Here is a 23288-nt window from a genome sequence, read left to right on the forward strand (position 1 = left end):
ACAGTGTGGCGCATATTTGTAACAGTGTTAAAGTTGTTTTTACGGCCAGCCTCAGTGTGACCTGTATGTCTGTTGATCAAGTATGTCTTTCAGTCACTTTCGTGTATATGCAGAAGCCGCATACAACATGTGAGTGGGCCGTAACGCTGTTTGTATGGTGAAAAAGCGGACGCTTTGACAGGTTGTATACGACGCTAAAGGCAATGCCATCACGGCACGCCCTTAATATTGTTGTCCGGGTGAAAATCGGGAGAAATTCAGGAGAATGGTTTCTCCGGGAGATTTTCGGGAGGGGCACTGAAATTCGTGAGTCTCCCGGAAAAATCGGGAGGGTTGGCAAGTATGTCCTACGGTTAGATATTTGACGCGAGTCAGCTTACGTCAGTGCCAGAAGTAATAAAATCAGCTGTTGTCACGTGGAGGGTGCAGCTTGCTGCGGTTCGTTCTCTCAGTGCAAAAATGGACGGCTCCGGACGACAGCGTGAAGGTAGGCTTTGGTTTATTAAACATAAATAATCCAAACTACCAAAAGTACAGACAACACAACAAAAAGAAAGGCAGGCGTGCCTAAAACACGAGAGGCTAATCACTTAAACAGATGCTATGACATGGAACTACAAAACTTAATTGGTACAGGTGTGATACAAACAATGAAGCCACACAGAGTGACCGGAAAAGGCAGACCTAAATAGAGTCTCTGATGAGCAACAGGTGCGCGAAAAGGCAGGTGAAAATCATAAGTAACCATGGTGACTAAACTCAGGAAGTGCATAACCAGGAACTAAAAGTAGTCCAAAACAAACAGATAACACAAAACATGATCCGACCACGGATCATGACAGAGCCCCCCCTTAAGGACAGATTCTAGATGTCCTAAAAACAAAACACAAGCAGGGTCAAAAGTCACGGGAGGGCGGAGGGAGCACTTGGCGGTGGGTCGCCAGGCCAAGTGTCCCCACATTCGTGGCCGACAGGGAGGTGGGCGCACTTGGCGAGGCGGACGACCAAGGAGCGGCCACATCCATGGTCGATGGGAAGGTGGTCGCGTCGGCGCCGTCATGGCAGGCTTGGAAGCAGCGGACAAGGCAGGCGTGGACGCAGCAGCGGACGAGTCAGGCGTGGGTTCGGCAGGCGGCGAAGCTTGGCGTGGTGCAGGTACCGGCGGCGAAGCTTGGTGTGGTGCAGGTACAGGCGGCGAAGCTTGGCGTGGTGCAGGTACAGGCGGCGAAGCTTGGCGTGGTGCAGGTACAGGCGGTGAAGCTTGGCGTGGTGCAGGTACTGGAGCTTGAGCCAGCCAAGGAGCAGGAACTGGAGCTTGGGCTAGCCGAGGAGCAGGAACTGGAGCTAGCCGAGGAGCAGGAACAGGAGCTAGCCGAGGAGCAGGAACAGGAACTGGAGATGGTGGCGTTTGCAGGCCCACCGGAGATGATGGTGGCGTCTGCAAGCCCACCGGAGATGATGGTGGCGTCTGCAAGCCCACCGGAGATGACGGTGGCGTCTGCAAGCCCACCGGAGATGATGGTGGCGTCTACAAGCCCACCTGGGCTGAGGTTAGCCATGAGCATGGCGGAGGTGGTCTAACTGGGGGTTGCGGCTTGGCATGCCGACGGACTGGTGGTGGAGGACGGGCCGGAAGTTGCGGCTTGGCAGGCCGAAAGACTGGTGGCGGCGGCCGGGATGGAGGTTGTTGCCTGGCTGGGCGCAGCTGAGCCACCCCACCAGCACAGCTCCCCCCCCCCCCCCCCCCCCCCCCCAAAGGGGTGGATACCAGACGCGCTCCTTGCGGTCTGGAACAGTCTTTAAGGGCGGGTGGCGGGAGATCAGGAGGGGGGTAAAATCCTCCCCTTTAAATTGTCCAAAATGTCTTTCTCTCCCCCCACCTGAGATTGTGTGGGGACGGAGGGAAAAAGTCTTAAACGTGGGCCGGGCTAGAGTCCTTAGAGGCGGAGTCCAAAAATCAGGTGACTGGGATTGACTAGACCTAAATTGCGAAAAAATGTCCTGATAATATTTTATTTTAAGAATTAAGTCTTTTGGAGGCGGCTGACAGAAAGAGTTACCAGAATTTAAAAAAAAAATCTTCGTCTCTGACGTCATCACCTGTGGGCTGTGTGACGTCATCCATGCGAGTCTCCAGCTGACTGACAGCCCAATCGGTGAACTGCTTGGCAACATTTGTGATGGGATTACCAAACAATGGTGGCGAGGAAGATTGGGTTGCCTGTGGAGTCTTGCTGTCCGGAGGAGGAGTTTGGGGGAATGACGCATCCTGATGGCGAAATGAAGCCTTTCTGGCTGGCTTCCGCTTTCGCCAGCGCGTCTCCATCTCCTCATGGCCAGGTGCGAGAGAACAGGATGGTGGCTTGATTTCTGTCACGTGGAGGGTGCAGCTTGCTGCGGTTCGTTTTCTCAGTGCAATAATGGACGGCTCCGGACGACAGCGTGAAGGTAGGCTTTGGTTTATTAAACATAAATAATCCAAACTACCAACAGTACAGACAACACAACAAAAAGAAAGGCAGGCGTGCCTAAAACACGAGAGGCTAATCACTTAAACAGATGCTATGACATGGAACTACAAAACTTACTTGGTACAGGTGTGATACAAACAATGAAGCCACACCGAGTGACCGGAAAAGGCAGAACTAAATAGAGTCTCTAATGAGCAACAGGTGAGCGAAAAGGCAGGTGAAAATCATAAGTAACCATGGTGACTAAACTCAGGAAGTGCATAACCAGGAACTAAAAGGAGTCCAAAACAAACAGATAACACAAAACATGATCCGACCACGGATCATGACAGCTGTTCACCTGGCGGGTTTTTCCTGTGTGATAAAGAGGGGAGAAACGGGGAAGTCCTTCTTTAACTGCCGCCTTATTTAATCACATATTACTGCCTTTGCACATGTCAATGTTGACTTTTGTAAACATAAATCAACACAAAAGCCGTACTTTGGAGCATTGTTCACGGACTCTAGTATTTGGCTCGTTAGCTTCCTGTCGCAGGCGAGCGATGATGGTCGTGGCTGAGGCAAGAGTTGTTTGATGTTGGATGCTAGAAAATGCCCGATGCGTTGCAGCTTTGTTGCAGCTCAATGATTTTTGTGCACGTTTGCGAAACGAGCGGGTGAAATGTGCCGCTGCACTCAGGGAGTGTCGAGAGCGGCTGGATGTAAGGCTGAAGAAAGACAAGGCGTGCGGGCGTGTTCCGGTGTCAAAATATGTGCCTGTGACAGGTCTGTTGGTCACTCTCTGGGTGGAAGGGTCACTAATGTCATATTAATACTTTTTTTTTTCCTAACATTTTCGCAATCCCAAAGATTGACTGGTGGATCGCGATCGACGGGTTGGTGACCCCTGACTGAAATATACAAATTTCTTAAAGTATGCATTTTTTGCGTCTTGAGCACAGTACTGCAGCCTCTCTCCCATGCAGAAAATAAAATAAAAAGTGGTGTCAATGCACGAGTGTTTCTAAAATGGCCATAAAAAGTAGTACATGTCTCCTGCTATTTACTGCACATGGCTGTCCAGTAAATGAGAGTGTCTCCGTGGTGAGGCCCTGTATAGTAGACGCAAAATCCTCATTTATAAAAAGCCGTCTGCGCCACTTTTCAATTTCACACGCAGTCGTAGTAGATCACATGCAACACTCCCACTAATAGTACATGCTTTTTTATAGATTGCACACACTGTTTAGCGCAAGGTATTTGGATCTTAGTAAATCAGGCCAAAAATGCATGAAATTAGCCCCCACATTATGTTTTGCATTTCTTTCCCGTACTGTGCCGGAAATCAACCAAAACTATGTTTCTATGTTTCCTTGATGTATTTGTACTTCATTGTCAGTATGGAAAATGGGTCTTAAATTGTATTCATTAAGGTCCTAAAAATCTTAAATTTGACTTGTTGAAACCTGACTACAAAATAAATAATATTATCGGCCAATACTTAAGGCTTGAGTTTCGATATCATATTGGAGGTGAAGAAGTTGTATCGGGAAACCCCTAGTTTTATTATAGCTTCTGTACGCCGTTAACTTAATGCTCGGGCTGTGACTGATTAAACATTTTAATCATATTTAATCACAGGGTTTCTGTGGATTGATTTGAATTAATTAATTAACTATAAGCAAGTACAAATCATTCGATTGTAATCTATATTATTCGTTTTTCATTTTGCATGAACAAACAGACTTAAAGAAGGGAATATATATGCAGCTAACGTGTTTACTCATGAGGACCTTCTAAACACACAATTTTATGACCGACTAATCAAATGCATCTGTTTGTATGCAGCGGGCAGCCACAGTTTGTGTACACTGTGTTCAAGCGTCTGGCAACAGAGTTGGTTTTAGGACTTTTCTTGAACGTCCGTCCGAGCGAGCATCCAGAACTTTTTCAGAAAATCACACAGCTCTGCACTCAGCACTGGCACGGTAAGAGCATTACTGATATCTGTTTATTCATGTAGAGGTGGGAGTTGTTTCGTTGCAAAAAAATAATCTGAATGGGGATTCAACTAAATTCCCCTGATGGATTGATTGGTTTATACAGTATGCTGTGAAGTAGGGCTGGGCAATATATCGATATACTCGATATATCGCGGGTTTGTCTCTGTGCGATATAGAAAATGACTATATCGTGATATTCGAGTATACGTTCCACGCAGTTGCTTTTAGCTGCGGGCATTACACTGGATGCGTTTCCCACTCTTTCTTGTCTCTCCTTCTCACAGAGACTTAAAACAAGCGCACCTTCTTACATACGTCACATGTACAACGTCACACGCTCCAGCGGAGCAGACAGGTAGCGACATGGTAACGTTAGCTGTGATGCTAACGGTGCGGTGTGGGTGGTAATACGAGAGAGAGAAGGTGAGAATCTGGTAACAAATGATAGAAGAATTAATTCCCAAGAAAAACAGCACAGGGTCCATGGTTTGGCGGTGGTTTGGCTTCAAGCGGTAAGATGTGTTATGTATCAGAGAAGGGAAGGAGGCGACAACCAGGGCAGGACTGCGGTTTACAAGGTTTATTTGAAACCTTTGATGAATACGTGGCGTGTGTATGCTACTCAAAGTGAGTGAGTGTTGACTATGTGTAAAATTAATAATGTAAATGTTACCAAGGGTTGTTATCTGTAAATGTTGGTTGTATCTTTCGTCGTTATCCAAGGGGGCAAGGCGAAGAGGCAGTTCGTGGGCAGGCAAGTGGTCGTGGGCAAGAGCAGGGCAGCGTGGTCTGGGTCCGAGCAGGGAGGTCGTGGATCGAGGAGGGCAGTCAGGAAACCAGATGGGTGTCGAGTGACAAGGCACGATCACGGAAGACAGGGGAGTCATGGAAGGTTAGCGACGTTCTGGCAAAGGTTCCTCGGGTCCGCTGGTCTTTATGTCGCTCCCCCTCGTCATGTCCAGGTGCGCTGATCAGTGATTGCTTGCAGGCTTGTTGCTGTGTGGGCGTGTTGTGCTCAGTGTGAGCAGAGGCGTGTCTGAGTGTGCTGCCAGCAGAGGGGTTAGCAGAGTTGCCTGCAGCTCCAGGTGCAGAGGAAACGCGGGTTCGACTCCGCGTCATGACAGTACCCACCCCTTATGCGAGGCCTCCGACGAGCGCCGGGGAGCATCAGGATTGGCACGGTAGAAATCCTCTAGAAGTGAGGGATCGGCAAGGTAGGAGGCTGGCACCCAAGATCTGTCTTCAGGTCCATATCCCTCCCAGTCGACCAGATAAACGAGCCCCCTACCTTGTCGACGGACCCTGAGGATCTCCTTAAGCGTCCAAACCTGATCTCCATTGGACAAGAACCTAGAGGGTGGGGGGGGGGGGGGGGGGCAGGGACAGGAGGGGACAGAGCGCTCTCCGCTACCGGTTTAATCTGAGACACATGGACAACTGGATGTCGCTAGAACATTCTGGAGTGCCCCCAATCCAAGACTCTGGGTCGTAGCTCCCGATGGACAAATAGTTTGTTGGTTGGTCCACCTCCCGGTCCTGGATTGGAGCGCAGCGCAGATTTTACCAGGTCCTCCACCTTCCAGGTTACCATTCCCACAATGCGAGTGGGAGGAAGGATGTGTTCTGCTACTGATGGACAAGTGGACTCTCTTACGAATAATAGGGATAGAGCGTCAGCCTTAGTGTTCTTGGAACCTGGCCTGAAAGAGAGCACGTAATTGAAGCAGGAAAAAAACTGCTGCCACCTTGCCTGGCGATTGTTGATTCTTTTGGAAGCTCGGATGTGCAGAAGGTTGCTGTGGTCAGTCAGGATCTGGAACTGGTGTCTAGCCCCTTCCAGCCAGTGTCTCCATTCCACCAGGGCCTCGTGGACCGCCAATAATTCTCTATTCCCAGCATCGTAGTTTTGTTCAGCCTGAGTCAGGCGTCTAGAAAAGAAGGCAACAGGGTGAATCAATTTGTCATTCTTGGATCTTTGAGAGAGAATAGCCCCAATCCCTGAGTCTGAGGCATCCACCTCCCCCAAGAAGGCAGTGTCCATGTCGGGGTGGACCAGAATGGGGGCAGAAACAAAACGCTCCTTTAATTCCTCGAAGGCCTTCCTAGCCAAAAGAGTCCATACAAAAGGCACGTTAGTTGACGTGAGAGAATGGAGCGGTGCCGCAACCCTACTGAAGTCCTGGATGAATCGTCGGTAGAAGCCGGCGAAGCCGAGGAACCTCCGAAGTTCCGTCCTCGTGGTTGGTTGCGGCCACTTCACCACGGCCTCCACCTTCTTCGGTCGGGTCTTATGTGACCCCTTTCGACCACAAATCCCAGGAACTCCACTGAAGAGGAGTGGAAGCAGCATTTTTCTTCCTTAACAAAAAGGCAATTCTCCAAAAGACGTTGCAGGACACGTCGAACATGTTGCTGGTGATCAGAGAGGTTACGGGAGAAAATCAAAATATCGTCAAGGTACACAACCACAAACTGATCCAGCATGTCCCGGAGGATGTCATTAACAAGTGTTTGAAAAACTGCAGGTGCGTTAGTAAGTCCAAAAGGCATTACCCGGTACTCGTAATGCCCCATATGGGTGTTGAAGGCCGTTTTCCACTCGTCTCCCTCTCTGATTCGTACCAGGTAATAGGCGTTACGAAGATCCAGTTTGGTGAATATGGTTGCAGGTGCCAAGGGCTCAAAGGAAGAGTTGAGTAGCGGAAGGGGGTACTTGTTTTTGATGGTAATGTTGTTAAGATGACATTAATTAATGCAGGGTCGAAGGGACCCGTCCTTCTTGGCCACAAAAAAGAATCCCGCCGCCAGTGGAGACTTGGACGAGGTAATGATGCCCGAGGCAAGGCCCTCTGTAATATACTTCCTCATGGCTTCCTTCTCTGGAAGAGACAAATTGTAAAGGCGGCTAGACGGCAGGGTAGCGTTAGGATGTAGTTCAATGGCACAGTCGTAGGGTCTATGAGGGGGTAGTCCCAGAGCACGTACCTTGCTGAAGACCTCGGCTAGGTCATGGTAGCAAGCAGGAACCATGGATAGATCGGCCTGGGGAGTCGGGGTAGTGGAGTGGTGGACCGGAGGAGACGCTGGCCCCAGACAGTTGGCCATGCAGGGTGTGCTCCAGGCTAGGATTCTGCCGGAAGTTCAGGAAATATGGGGATTGTGGTGACGAAGCCAAGATCTTCCAAGCACAAGTGGGGCTACTGGAGCTTCCAGCACCCATAGGCTGTTGGTCTCCTTGTGGTTACCAGAAATGGTCATGGAAAGGGGCTCTGTGCGGTACTTGATGGGGCCCAATGGCCGTCCATCCAGGGCCTGTGCTGGCAGCGTCTTGTCCAGGGAGATCAGGGGAATGCCCATCTGCCGGGCGAACTTGTAGTCCAAAAGACTTTCATCAGCTCCAGAGTCCACAAATGCCTGTACTTGAATGCTCCTCTGGTCCCAGACCAGAATAGCGGGTAGCAGTATGTCAGGATTTTTTTCATTACGGGGAAATAAAGTATGGCTCACCAGGACTGCCATTGAGGAAGTTCTCTGGTCTCGTTCTGCTGCTCGCTCACAAAGTCTTAGGTCAAATTTGAGTGCCAGTTCGATGAGATCCTTGCAGGAAGTAGGTCTGTCTCTCAGTAGACCGTCCTTAATCTCTTCAGAGTGGCCGCGGCGGAATGCGCTTTGGAGCGCCCGGTCCCCCCAACCGCTGTCCGCCGCCAGAGTCCGGAATTCCAGGGTATAGGCTGCCACGGAACGGGATCCCTGCGAGACGGAGTGTAGACGTCCGGCCGCGTCCCCCCCATCCTTGGGGTGATCAAAAACAGCCCGAAATTCAGCACGAAAGGCATAATAGTCGGAGTTGAGCCCAACGGTCCTGTCGACTGCAGCTGTAGCCCACTTGAGAGCCGGACCAGAAAGTAAGGAAAAAATAAATGCTATTCTGGCGCCGTTGGAGGAATAACAGGAGGGCTGGTGACGGAAAATGAGGTCACATTGTACCAAAAACCCTCTACAAAGTTCAAAGTCCCCTTCAAAGGTCTTAGGGCTGGCAATTCTGGGCTCACGTTCCAAAATGCTGCTTTCGGGTCCAAGGACTGGAGAAGCACGAGGAGGTACCACCGGTCCAGGACTGGCCCCGGGGCACATGTTGTCCAGTCTGGAATATAGTCTGGTGAAGGCTCTCTCTAGATGATCCTCAAGGGCAGTAAACCGAACCTGATGTTCGCTAACAACGGAGCTAAGGATAGCTAGGTCGGAAGATATGGCTATCTGGGCCTTGGGCTTGCCGCTGTCGCCTGGTTCCGATATGTTGTTGGCCAGAACGTACTGTTATGTATCAGAAAAGGGAAGGAGGCGACAACCAGGGCAGGACTGCGGTTTACAAGGTTTATTTGAAACCTTTGATGAATACGTGGCGTGTGTATGCTACTCAAAGTGAGTGAGTGTTGATTATGTGTAAAATTAATAATGTAAATGTTACCAAGGGTTGTTGTCTGTAAATGTTGGTTGTATCTTTCGTCGTTATCCAAGGGGGCAAGGCGAAGAGGCAGTTCGTGGGCAGGCAAGTGGTCGTGGGCAAGAGCAGGGCAGCGTGGTCTGGGTCCGAGCAGGGAGGTCGTGGATCGAGGAGGGCAGTCAGGAAACCGGATGGGTGTCGAGTGACAAGGCACGATCACGGAAGACAGGGGAGTCATGGAAGGTTAGCGACGTTCTGGCAAAGGTTCCTCGGGTCCGCTGGTCTTTATGTCGCTCCCCCTCGTCAAGTCCAGGTGCGCATATCAGTGATTGCTTGCAGGCTTGTTGCTGTGTGGGCGTGTTGTGCTCAGTGCGAGCAGAGGCGTGTCTGAGTGTGCTGCCAGCAGAGGGGTTAGCAGAGTTGCCTGCAGCTCCAGGTGCAGAGGAAACGCGGGTTCGACTCCGCGTCATGACAAGATGTTGAACATTTATGCTGCAAAAGCGTTGCTACATAAAGTAGCACCACTGCTAATATAGCATCATTTGAAAAGTCACCCGCTAGAGAATAAGGAGTGCTTGAAACTCTGCATGTCAACATCTCCGTTCGGTGCCACACCAACAAAATGCCGAAGCAACTATTTCCAGATCAACACCGTATGAAAAAAATAGTCAACAACAGAAGGAGATAACGTCCGCAGGAACCTACCACATAGCGAAGGACATACACTATTTGATTTCCTATTATGCATTTGTATTTGACACTTATTGAAATATCTTGTGTGACATCATGCACAAAAGTGCACTTAATTTGTTTTAAACTATTATAGTGGCGTTCTGTACAAAAAGTGCACTTTAATTTAGGGTTGTTTTGATATGTCATCTTAGTGACATCATGCACAAAAGTGCACTAATAGCTTGTTTTAAAATGTCTCTGACAATCTTGCACTTTCTGTTTTGGAAATGACATGAATGTTTGTGCCACTGCTTAATAACTGTTTAATAAATACAGTTTTGGTAAATTGTGATTTCCCTCTCTGCATGAAAGTTTAAAATGAGCATATATTAATGCAGTATGAACAAGAGAGTTTTAATGTATACACATAGAATCATCATACTGTTGGGATTATATGCATCAAGTGTTCATTCAAGGCTGAGGCAAAATATCGAGATATATATCGTGTATCGTGACATGGCCTAAAAATATCAAGATATTAATAAAAGGCCATATTGCCCAGCCCTACTGTGAAGGAATTTATCGGGCAGATATTATTTATCGGACCGATATTAGCAAAAAAAACATGTATCAGATAACGGCTTGCATCTAACAGAACACAAGATTGCTTTGTCTTTTCTTGTATTTTAGGGAAGTCATTAACAAAAGGTAAACATGGTAGGCTATAGGCTAGAAGCTGGCAGCTACACAACTGCTAAGCACACATACGTAATAAGGGTCCATAATTGAACAATATTGTAGTCTAAAACACAACTTGTGTCAATATAATCTAGTATCAAATAATTTTTGTGTGCAAGGCAAAAGCGTATTAGAAATCATCTAGTAACAAACGTGTTTGCATCATTCAACTTAGTACATCATGACTAATTAATGAATTATTGTAGCCACTAAGTGTTGCCAAAACAAATTAACACTCCTTCAAAAGCAAACATCTGTTTGCTTTTGAAGGAGTGTTAATTAGAGTTAATGTTTTTTACACTTACGCCTAGAATTTTTATTCCATATTGCGAGCTTACACTTGATGAAATTAATATATTGATTTTCCTATCATATTTATGCAGGCTAACTGTGATATAATTACCGTATTTTCTGGACTATAAACTACACCGGTATGTACACTACTATATTTTAGAAAGAAAAAATAAATTTTCATACATTAGCCGCACCAGACTAAGCAGCAGATATATACCGATATTTTGTGAAATGAGATATATACGCTGAACGATTTTGTATATGTTTATTTACAAACCTTAATTGTTTCCAAACAGTGCCTGTTACACGGCAGTAAAATGATTGATCAAACAAAACAATAGTCATTCATGTCTTTATTTATCCTTTATGAGATTAATAAGATGTTCTCCTTTTAGTAAGGTTCAAGATGTTTGTCAGGATTCTTCTATTATGTACTTTGTAAACACTTTGTGTTTGAAAAGTGGATCATTTTAGTACATTTTTAAAAATTTTTTTGCCTATTCCATTCCATAATATTATCCGTTAGCAAAGAAAAATCCATAGATTTGCCGCACCTTTGTTGTATAAGTCGCAGGGTTCAAAGTTTTGGAAAAAAGTAGCAGCTTATAATCAGGAAAATACAGTGATAGTTTATTATTGTACATGGTTAGTTTTAATGTCACACACACAAAGTGTCACACAATGCAATCAACGGTACTAAGATGTGTGTTATTTGTGAGAAGCATCACTCTCATCAAGATAAGCCAACGGACTGGTTGCCATGTAAACCTGAGTGAAATGTGAGACCACAAACCCCCTTTTTGAGAACAAGACATTTGCACTTGCTGCCAACTGCCAGACATTTACTTGAGTTGAGAAGTTCTATAAAGAACCACAGATGATAGTGTTTTGCAGTATATTTTGGATGGAAAAATAACTTGGCACCAGGGATGTTCTGATCAGGGTTATATCCTGCAGATTTCAATACCGACCATCCATTAGTAAAATCGGCCAATAGCGATGACATATATTGACTGTAATTTTTTTCATTTATTTAGGGTGAGTGCTATTGACAGTCTAACAATCAACACAATATTTAAAGGCCTACTGAAATGAATTTTTTTTATTTAAACGGGGATAGCAGATCCATTCTATGTGTCATACTTGATCATTTTGCGATATTGCCATATTTTTGCTGAAAGGATTTAGTAGAGAACATCGACGATAAAGTTCGCAACTTTTGGTCGCTGATAAAAAAAGCCTTGCCTGTACCGGGAGTAGCGTGACGTCGCAGGTTGAAGGGCTCCTCACATTTCCCCATTGTTTACACCAGCAGCGAGAGCGATTCGGACCGAGAAAGCGATGATTACCCCATTAATTTGAGCGAGGATGAAAGATTTGTGGATGAGGAACGTGAGAGTGAAGGACTACAGTGCAGTGCAGGACGTATCTTTTTTCGCTCTGACCGTAACTTAGGTACAAGTGTTCATTGGATTCCACATTTTCTCCTTTTTCTATTGTGGATCACGGATTTGTATTTTAAACCACCTCGGATACTATATCCTCTTGAAAATGAGAGTCGAGAACGCGAAATGGACATTCACAGTGACTTTTATCTCCACGACAATACATCGGTGAAGCACTTTAGCTACGGAGCTAATGTAATAGCATCGTGCTTAAATGCAGATAGAAATAAAAGAAATAAGCCCCTGACTGGAAGGATAGACAGAAGATCAACAATACTACCAAACACTGGACCTGTAACCACACGGTTAATGCTGTGCCGCCTGTTGAAGCCTAGCAATGCTGTTGCTAACGACGCCATTGAAGCTAACTTAGCTACGGGACCTCGTCAGAGCTATGATAAAAACATTAGCGCTCCACCTACGCCAGCCCTCAACACCCGTGCTCACCTGCGTTCCAGCGATCGACGGCGCGACGAAGGCTAGCGTCGAATAGCGCGTCTGCTATCCAACTCAAAGTCCTCCTGGGTGTGTTGCTGCAGCCGGCCGCTAATACACCGATCCCACCTACAGCTTTCTTCTTTGCAGTCTCCATTGTTAATTGAACAAATTGCAAAAGATTCACCAACACAGATGTCCAGAATACTGTAGAATTTTGCGATGAAAACAGAGCTGTTTGTATTGGAATACAATGGTGTACCAATACTTCCGGTTCAACTATTGACGTCACGCGCAAACGTCATCATATCGAAACGTTTTCAGCCGGAAGTTTGCCGGGAAATTTAAAATTGCACTTTATAAGTTAACCCGGCCGTATTGGCATGTGTTGCAATGTTAAGATTTCATCATTGATATATAAACTATCAGACTGCGTGGTCGGTAGTAGTGGGTTTCAGTAGGCCTTTAAATTATTTCTATATTCGCTTTTATTAAATAAAAAACAAAATCAGCAGCACAGTGAAACAGGGGTTAGTGTGTGTTCCTCACAATACGAAGATCCTGGCTTGAGGTCTTTCTGTGTGGAGTTTGCATGTTCTCCCTGTGACTGCGTAGGTTCCCTCTGGGTACTCCAGCTTCCGCCCACCTCCAAAGGCATGCACCTGGGGATAGGTTGATTGGCAAAACTTAATTGGCCATAGTGTGTAAATGTACAAACGTAAGTGTGAATGTTGAGGTAGCGACTTGTCCAGGGTGCAGCTGGGATAGGCTCCAGCACCCCCGCGACCCCAAGAGGAACAAGCGGTAGAAAATGGATGGATCGTGCTCCTCTTACATGTCGTGTTCTGACTGCGACAATGCTGACCCACCAACTGTTGTTATATTATCTTCTCTCTAGACCAGTGGTTCTTAACCGAACCCCACCAGTTTCACATGCGCATTCACCGAACCCTTCTTTAGTGGAAAAAAAAAAAAAAAGGTTTCAAATTTAAGGCAAAGTTATGTTTTTTTACTGGTGCACAAAATGAACCGTGCATGAACATCACCTTGTTCAAAGAACAAAACCAACACAGTGCATGAACTCACAACAAATTACACACCTGCAACGCAGTGGGACTTCTGCTGTTGCCTTTGAGAGACCAGTTCAGATATGCGTGGCTTCACCTTGGCAAGTGCCACTCTCATGTCATTTTAAATGATAAATGATAAAATAAAGTAATCTATTTATTTTCACAGCAAAGTCTGTTCCTTTTCTTCGTTTTCCACCCAGACATACAATACTAGTACACAGCTCATGAAAAACATTATTTTTTTGTTATTGTCATTGTAAGTGGGCCAAAACACTTATATTAGAAAATAATCTAATGGAAATGATAGATGTCAATTGATTATAATAACAAAACATTTAATTTGTTATTTAGTCAGGTTTGGGACATGTGTGCTCACATGTGCTCCACTGAATTTCTGTTTTTGCTAACGCATATGGAAAATTAGAGGGAACATTGTTTGAGGGTATCCATAATATGCCGATAGGGAGAAATTTTTATTTACGCAATAAGTGTGTCTTGACCTCCGCGGCAGAGGCTCCGCCGAACCCCTGAAGCCGACTGACCGAACCCCTAGGGTTCGATCGAACCCAGGTTAAGAACCACTGCACTAGACTCTTATTAATTTACTTATTAATTTCATGTTAATAGCTGCTTACTTTCTGCTATAACTTAAGACTTAGACTTAGACTTAGACTTCCTTTTTATTGTCATTCAATTTTGAACTTTACAGCACAGATAAGAACGAAATTTCGTTACATAAGCTCATGGTAGTGCAGGATTAAAAAAAGCAATAAGGTGCATATATAAATAAATAAATATATATAAATAATATATATATAATATATATATAAAATAAATAAATATATATATAAATATATATAAATAAATAAATAAATAGATTACTGTTCAGATAAATATATTGCACTTTTTCACATGCGTCCACGTTTATGGATGTATGTTATATTGTCTTTTTTATTCTAGCGAGATAATCCATTTTGGGGGGAGTTGAGGGGATAATTTAATTATGATGCGTTTAAGAGTCTTACGGCCTGAGGGAAGAAGCTGTTACAGAACCTGTAGGTTCTGCTTCGGAGGCTGCAGAACCTCTTTCTAGAGTCCAGCAGTGAAAAAGTCCTTGGTGGGGGTGGGAGGAGTCTTTGCAGATTTTCTAAGCCCTGGTCAAGCAGCGGCTTTTTGTGATCTCCTAGATAGGAGGAAGAGGAGTCCTGATGATCTTTTCCGCCGTCCTCACCACTCTCTGGAGAGACTTCCAGTCTGAGGCATTGCATGCTCCAGTCCAGACAGAGATGCTGTTGGTCAGCAGGCTCTCTATAGTGCCTCTGTAGAATGTGGTGAGAACGGGGGGAGGGAGCTGTGCTATTTTCATCCGACGCAAAAAGTGCATGCGCTGCTGAGTTTTTTTTACAAGAGCTCCGGTGTGTAGGGACCAGGTTATATTGTCAGTTATCTGCACCCCCAGGAACTTGCTGCTGCTTACTATCTCCACCGCTGTGCCGTTGATGGAGAGTGGAGCGTGGCTGGACTGGTGCTTCCTGAAGTCAACGATGATCTCCTTGGTCTTGTTGACATTCAGGACCAGGTTGTTGGTTCTGCACCAGTCAACCAGATGTTTCACCTCCTCCCTGTAGTCCATGTCGTTGTTGTCACGTATGAGCCCCACTGCTGTCGTGTCGTCCGCATACTTCACAGTGTGGTTAGTAGTGGACCTGGCGCAGCAGTCATGAGTCATCAACGTGAACAGCATCGGACTCAGGACGAAGCCCTGGGGGGAGTCGGTGCTCAGGGAGATGGCACTGGAGTTGTTGTTGCCCACTCTCACAGATTGGGGTCTGTTTGTGAGGAAGTCAAGCAGCCAGTTGCAAAGGGGGTACTGAATCCAAGGGGGGCCAGTTTGCTCACCAAGTGCTGCGGGATGATGGTGTTGAATGCTGAGCTGAAGTCCAGGAACAACATCCGCACGTGTGTGTCCTTTCCTTCCAGATGTTCTAAGCTCAGGTGGAGTGCAGAGGAGATGGCGTCTTCTGTGGAGCGGTTAGGGCGATAAGCAAACTGGTATGGGTCGAATGTGGGGGGGAGTCTGGAGACAATATATTCCTTTACCAGCCTCTCGAAGCACTTCATTATGATGGGGGTGAGTGCAACGGGGCGGTAATCATTGAGGGAGGAGACAGTGGTTTTTTTTGGCACTGGAATGACTGTGGCCGTCTTAAAACATGATGGTACCACAGCCTGGGTCAGCGAGATGTTGAAGATGTCTGTGAGAACCCCAGCTAGCTGGTCTGCACGTCCCTTAAGCACCTTGCCCGGAATGTCAGGAGGTCCCGGTGCTTTCCGGGGGTTCACTCTCCTCAGGGTTTTCCGGACATCCGCTATATCCAGGTTGAGCGGCTGCTCATCAGGGCGAGGGATGGATTTTCTCGCCGGAGTGGTGTTAAGTGCCTCAAACCTTGCAAAGTAGTTGTTAAGGTCATCTAGGAAGCTGATACTGTTGTCACAGGGACAGGGGGCAGCTTTATAGTCCGTGATGACCTGTATGCCCTGCCACAATCGTCTAGTGCGGGGGTCGGCAACCCGCGGCTCTAGAGCCGCATGCGGCTCTTTAGCGCCGCCCTAGTGGCTCTCTGGAGCTTTTTCAAAAATGTATGAAAAATGGAAAAAGATGAGGGGGAAAAAAATATTTTTGGTTTTAATATGGTTTCTGTAGGAGGACAGACATGACACAAACCTCCCTAATTGTTATAAAGCACACTGTTTATATTAAACATGCTTCACTGATTCAAGTATTTGGGCGCCGTTTTGTCCTACTAATTTTGGCGGTCCTTGAACTCACCCTAGTTTGTTTACATATATAACTTTCTCCGACTTTCTAGGACGTGTTTTATGCCACTTCTTTTTCTGTCTCATTTTGTCCACCAAACTTTTAACGTTGTGCGTGAATACACAAAGGTGAGTTTTGTTGATGTTATAGACTTGTGTGGCGTGCTAATCGGCATATTTGGTCACTGTATGACTGCAAGCTAATCGATGCTAACATGCTATTTAGGCTAGCTATATGTACATATTGCATCATTATGCCTCATTTGTAGCTATATTTGAGGTCATTTAGTTTCCTTTAAGTCCTCTTAATTCAATGTATATCTCATGACATACTATCTGTATGTAATATGGCTTTTAATTTTTTGCGGCTCCAGACAGATTTGTTTTTTGTATTTTTGGTCCAATATGGCTCTTTCAACATTTTGGGTTGCCGACCCCTGGTCTAGTGTTTGTAGCGTTCTCGAAGAAGTCCTGCACTTTCTGACTGTGAGCACGCTTTGCAACCTTAATGGCACGGTTCAAGTTAGCTCTGGCTGATTTTAATGCCACCATGTCGCCAGACTTGAAAGCTTTGTTCCGAGCCTTTAGCATTGCACGTACCTCACTGTTCATCCAGGGTTTCTCGTTGGCCCGTGTGGGGATGTTCTTGATCACACTGACATCCTCCATGCACTTCGGAATGTATGCGGACACAGACTCTGCATAATGCATACAACGTGATTCGATCTAAACTTCTTCAACTTTACTAAGCACTTACTTCTTAGTGTTGTTTAAAGTTAGCTTTAGCAGTTAGCTTAGCTATTAGCATGCCTGCTTCTGGCTTGTTCTCAGTGTTTACTATGTTTAGCCTCATCCTCCGGTGATAATCTTACATGATAATGTAACTTAAGATACTAAGAAATGCAGTTTATTTACCATTACCGGTTATTTACATTGATTGATTGATTGATTGTTAACTTAGGGGAGCGGCTCCACACTATGTATGGGGACACACAATTAGCTGCTAACTTGTCAGCTGGAGGACTGAAATTAAATACAGTGTCAGCCAGAGGAGATCTGCGTTTGTGATTGGCATTAAAAGGCATTAATCTGCAATGGCGATCATGTCCATTTCCACGAAAATTGGTGGCCGACCGAGCAGCACATCCCAACTTGGCACTGTAGCTTTTCCTTGTGTTTAACCAAAACATTTTTTGTTTTATTGAAAATAGCACTTCAGCACCACCGTTTAGAAAGTTATATTTCGTTGCACATCCTTTTTCATGTTGATTTGAAAAAGCCATAAAGTACATTTACTGACTGTTTGTATGTGTTCCTACAGGTTTGATCTCTGCTCCAGTCAATGTAAAGGTTCCTTTATGGTCATCAGGATTTTCCATAGCTTTGGAAGCCAGAGAGCAGTTGATGGAAATCATCAAACACAAACTGGAGAACGAAACAGACGGGTAAAAAAGACAATTATTATTTGCTTGCATAATAACTCATGAATGCTGCATGTCACTTCTCCATCTGCAGTTTTGTGGGCTCCCTGAAGTCACTGCCACTGCCCAGCTCCAGCTGTGCTTCCCAGCATCTCCTGCTGTTCATCTCTGCCCTCATTCCCAAAGGTCTGGCGTCACTACTCACCTCGTTCACTTTGGCTCTCAGTGGGAAAGAACAGGTACAGCAACATAAAGGAACCTAGTAGTGGATATACTGTAAAGTCTTTAAAAATATAAGCTCTTGTAAAAGGTTTCGGACTCACTGTTTGTGGGAGTAAAGGTGACCGATATTTCTACCTATCACTATTATCATTTAGTTTGGTGTGTTCATTGTCAGAGGTTGTAAAGAGTAACACGATATTTGGTACCTAAAGGGTGGAGCAAGACTCCCTTGTCGACTGATAATTGTCACTTGTGGGATGTAATGGAAAAAAACAAGCTGCATGCTGAGAAGAGCACATGTTCTTTTGTTGTTGTCCTTTGCTTACTGTATCAGGTTCCTCTTCTCTGCTAAATTTATTGTTTTGATGCTATGATGTCATACTGCCTCTGGTGCAGAGGCAGTATGACATCATAGCATCAAAACATGGTGCCATGGTGGAAACACAAACCAGGGCTATTGTATATGTTCTCAATAAAATACTAAATATTGGAATAGATAACTTTTTTTGTTGCTTTTTCCTAATAACACCTAGTGTAAAACCTTCGCTCTTTACTTTCAGGAGGAAACTCGGCGGCGAGCACTTATGGATGCTGATTATCTGGAAGAAGTCCTGCTAGAGGTGCAGAGGCTCTGGCCTCCTTGCATTGGTGGACGCAGGATAGCGGAAAAGGTAATACTCCATCACCTATAGATTTAGAATATATAAAGCCTTATAAAGTAGGACTGTCAAAAATATCAAGTTAACTCATGTGATTGCCACAAAAAAATCATCACATTAATTATGTATATACGCTACAGATCACGGTTATTGTGACCAAAATGATCACATTATCACATTAACAGTATTGTTTAGAAGTGGGAATCTTCGGGGACCTATTTGATTATGATTTGGGGGCTATACGATTCGATTATAAATCGATTATTTATTCATCTTTAATTATCATATTAGATATTATTATTATATTGTACCATATTTTCCGTACTGTAAGGCGCACCGGATTATAAGGCACACCTTCAATGAATGGCATATTTTAAAACTTTGTTCATATATAAGGCGTACCGCATTATAAGGCGTATAGAATAGACGCTACAGTAGAGGCTGGGGTTACGTTATGCATCCATTAGATGGAGCTGCGCTAAAGGGAATGTCAACAAAACAGTCAGATAGGTCAGTCAAACTTTATTAATAGATTACAAACCACCGTTCTGACAACTCTGTTCACTCCCAAAATGAATAAACAGCTGTTTTATTATTTTCCCCGAGGTAAAGTCAGTGACGTGGTGTTTTGTTTATCTTTTAACAACAGCAAGGTATAACATGTAGTGCAACATTTATATCACATAGTGGAGGGGAACTTTTCCCTGATTCAATAAGCACGTAAAAAACAGTGATACTGTTACGGTAAATCAAACGTTAGTGCAATCACAATATAGTAACACTCGAAATAGTGCAGAGCAATAACAATATATAAATAACTCAACGTTTCTCAAACGTTAATGTCACACAACACACAAAATAAACATGTAAAGCTCACTTTATGAAGTTATTCCTCATCCACGAATCCCTCGAATTCTTCTTCTTCAGTGTCCGAATTAAACAGTTGTGCGAATACGCTATCCAACACGTCTCGTCGAAGTCGTTATTAATCGAGTCATGGGGGTGTATCAGTGCCCAAGACATGGGTAACTTACACATCTGTGAAGGCACCATTAATGCTGAAAGGTACATACAGGTTTTGGAGCAACATATGTTGCCATCCAAGCAACGTTACCATGGACGCCCCTGCTTATTTCAGCAAGACAATGCCAAGCCACGTGTTACATCAACGTGGCTTCATAGTAAAAGAGTGCGGGTACTAGACTTGCCTGCCTGTAGTCCAGACCTGTCTCCCATTGAAAATGTGTGGCGCATTATGAAGCCTAAAATACCACAACGGAGACCCCCGGACTGTTGAACAACTTAAGCTGTACATCAAGCAAGAATGGGAAATAATTCCACCTGAGAAGCTTAAAAAATGTGTCTCCTCAGTTCCCAAACATTTACTGAGTGTTGTTAAAAGGAAAGGCCATGCCCTTTCCCAACTACTTTGGCACGTGTTGCAGCCATGAAATTCTAAGTTAATTATTATTTGCAAAAAAAAAAAAAGTTTATGAGTTTGAACATGAAATATGTTGTCTTTGTAGTGCATTCAATTGCATATGGGTTGAAAAGGATTTGCAAATCATTGTATTCCGTTTATATTTACATCTAACACAATTTCCCAACTCATATGGAAACAGGGTTTGTAATAATAATATGTCTACAAGGCTCCTCTGGCTACTGTCGTATGTAGTAATGCTTCATTTCCGTTTTATTTATGTGTGTGTGTGTGTGTATATATATATTATATATATTATATATATATATACATATATATATATATATATATATATATATATATATATATATATATATATATATATATATATATATATATATATATATTTATATGTATATATATTAGGGCTGTCAAGTGATAAATTTTTTAAAACAGATTTATCACACATTTTTATTTGCTTGCATAAATAAAATGTGTTTAAAGGGGAACTGCACTTTTATTGGAATTTTGCCTATTGTTCACAATCATTTTGAGAGACAAAAACATGTCTTTTTTTGGGGGGGATTTTAAAAATGATAGAAAACGCTTGGAAAATGCGGCGAATGGGAGACACCGTTGTAGTATTTAAAGCGCTCTAAAACAACTGCAAAACCCTCCATCAACGTTTTTATATATAGTCAATATCAGTGATGGCGTTAACGCACTTTTTGTGTCTTTGTACGCATTGAAATCAGAAATTACGCAAATTTTCTGAAGTCCGCGTGTCCCTGGGACATGGATTTTCCTTTTTTTTTTTTTACCGACCCCGCCTTCTTCGGGTCAAAACTCCGGTTTGCTTGGTTTTTTTTATCTATTCATTCTTTCCGCCAGTGTTTTTCTTTGTTTATATTTAAAATTTCCGTCCCTGTTTATTGCGTTTTTATTGGTCGTAAATTATGATTCACCAAAAGTTTTATCAATCACAAATACTGCCTCAGTTTGCACTCGGACAACTTTACCGCAAGGGGCTGTCAAAAGAAAGACTTCTTGGTAAACACTAGGTGAGTGTAGAGTCAACCTTTTTAACTGTGCCATAGTTCCAGTAAATGAGTTGTTTTAGTGTTTTGAGTCCATAGAAACTTCACTTTTATCTCCCGCTGGATCGACATCGTTCGAGGATGGAAACAGGCTAGCGGATAGCTTCAAGCTAACCAGCACCCGACCAGACTCCTCCACCCTAAAAACATACTTTGAAGGTCAACAAACGGGAAAATAGGTTCCTTTTGAAGTGTTAATGTGCGAGGAGTGTTCAAAAGGAATCTCTTGGAGAAGTGGCTGACAAGTTTCCAAGTGTCGCTCGCATCACCGTCATAGGGCCCCATTCAGCAATAAGTTCCTAACTTTTCCTCTTATCTTTCTTCCCAAGTGATTTCCTAAGAGGAGTCCATTCAAATTCATGACGTGTTCTTAAACAACCAAATTGTTCCCACCTGCTGTTATTAAGTTGCTGAATGCCAAATGGTTAGCGCGTGCGTGTCTCTCATAATTTGCATATAAACACGCCCTTATTTCCCCAATATGGATATGTAAACGCCCTTAATTCCGTAATTTGCATAGTTAAACGCCCTTAATTCCCCATATAAGGGCACAATTCCGGCGGAAAAGCCGAACATCAGACACACGGAGAAAACACAAACAGATTACAGAAAATAACTTGTCACACTTAAGAACAAATAGGCCACCCTAAGAGTGCTCTGGAGCACTAGTAGATTTTGTTCTTACCTACAAACAAATCCCAGCTAAGAAAACATTGGTGAATACAAAAATCTCCTTAAAAACTTCGTAAGTGGGCCTATGAACAAAATTTGTTCTTAAGAACGGTTGCTGAATGGGGCCCATTGTTTACTGAAGCAGAGACGCGCATGCGTCGCCAGGCTCTGCGTTTTATCAATAGACTTATCAGATTACATTTTTTATTATCTATAGCAGGGGTGTCAAAAGTGTGGCCCGGGGGCCAGTTGTGGCCCGCAGCTAATGTTTTAAAGGCCCAAAGCACATTCTAAAAATACTATTAAAATAAACAAAAACGTAACAAAAGTGGAATTGTAGTGGATTGTCCGACGCTTAAACAGCAACAAAAGTGAATTTAGTACAGAAAGTTTATTTACTCATAGTCAAAAGTGCATAAGTTGGATTGTTTTGTCCCTGCAAACAAACAGACGTCCTCCGGAGGACACACAAAAAAGCAATCTCTCTAGAGTCCTGGTCTCCTGGCCAGTTTTATCTGTTTCTTCGTGCGTCAGTCTGTTTTCCTCGTGCGTCACGGTTTTGTGGTTTTCGACATGTTTGTTTTGCAACATCCTTGAATCCCTTAATCATACTTAGACAATCAAAACATTTTGTAGACAGGTTGGCACGACTTCATATTCAACTTCGTCCCACACCCGGTCCATTCAATGGCACAGAATAGAAGAGAAATGAAATGAGCGTACATTCTTGACGGACATGAAATATAGTTCAAAGGTCAGAAATTCTACTACAGAATAAAAAAGCTGGTGAAATGTAATTTAGAAAAAGTTGCAATGTTGAATAATAAAACAAAGCTGTTTTTTTTCTTTAAAACTGTCATTGCTCAAAACATAATATTGAATCAAAATCTATGTTTTTATGAATTATTGACTCCGAGGCTCCGATTTATTCACATCAATTGACAGATAGATCTAAAGTTGATGTAGATTCTAGAGATTTAAGCATTAAATAAGTAATGTATGTATGCCCTGCGATCAGGGGGCGACTTGTCCAGGGTGTACCCCACCTTCCGCCTGAATGTAGCTGAGATAGGCTCCAGCACCCCCTGCGACCCCGAAGGGGACAAGCGGTAGAAAATGGATGGATGGATGTATGCCCTGACAAACATGGAAATTTAGATCCATGAAGGAAAGAAGAAAGTGACTGAATGTTTATAACTGATTACATTTACAGACGAATACAAATGTTGTCTATTGTATTACTTATGAATTAAGTAACTTATGAATTTGACATAAATAGACTGAATACCCAAATAAACCGAGAAAAACGTCCCCGGCCAGCTGTACCAAACGCACAACTGACCATCGAGTGAGTCACACATTAAAAATTGATCATGATACATGCAGCACACCAGGGTTGTTATTACAACTACAGTGCATACGCTGGTAA

At 44.0% G+C, this 23288-nt stretch overlaps 1 protein-coding gene across 5 annotated transcripts in view; it reads left to right on the top strand.

Annotated features, from left to right (window-relative positions):
• The window catches only part of LOC133638460 (uncharacterized), a 131003-nt gene that overhangs the window by 13733 nt on the left and 93982 nt on the right, over positions 1-23288 (top strand). For all 5 annotated transcript variants that reach the window (XR_009823633.1, XM_062031097.1, XM_062031100.1 and 2 more), the window contains exons 5-8: positions 4299-4438; positions 17690-17813; positions 17884-18028; positions 18572-18682. Coding sequence is in view for 4 of the 5 variants with exons in the window: in XM_062031097.1 (XP_061887081.1) it covers positions 4299-4438; positions 17690-17813; positions 17884-18028; positions 18572-18682 (520 nt within the window). In the remaining variant the exon portion in view is untranslated. The remainder of the gene's footprint in view (positions 1-4298; positions 4439-17689; positions 17814-17883; positions 18029-18571; positions 18683-23288) is intronic.

Source organism: Entelurus aequoreus, linkage group LG21 (assembly GCF_033978785.1).
Source record: "Entelurus aequoreus isolate RoL-2023_Sb linkage group LG21, RoL_Eaeq_v1.1, whole genome shotgun sequence".
Classification (NCBI taxonomy): Eukaryota; Metazoa; Chordata; class Actinopteri; order Syngnathiformes; family Syngnathidae; genus Entelurus; species Entelurus aequoreus.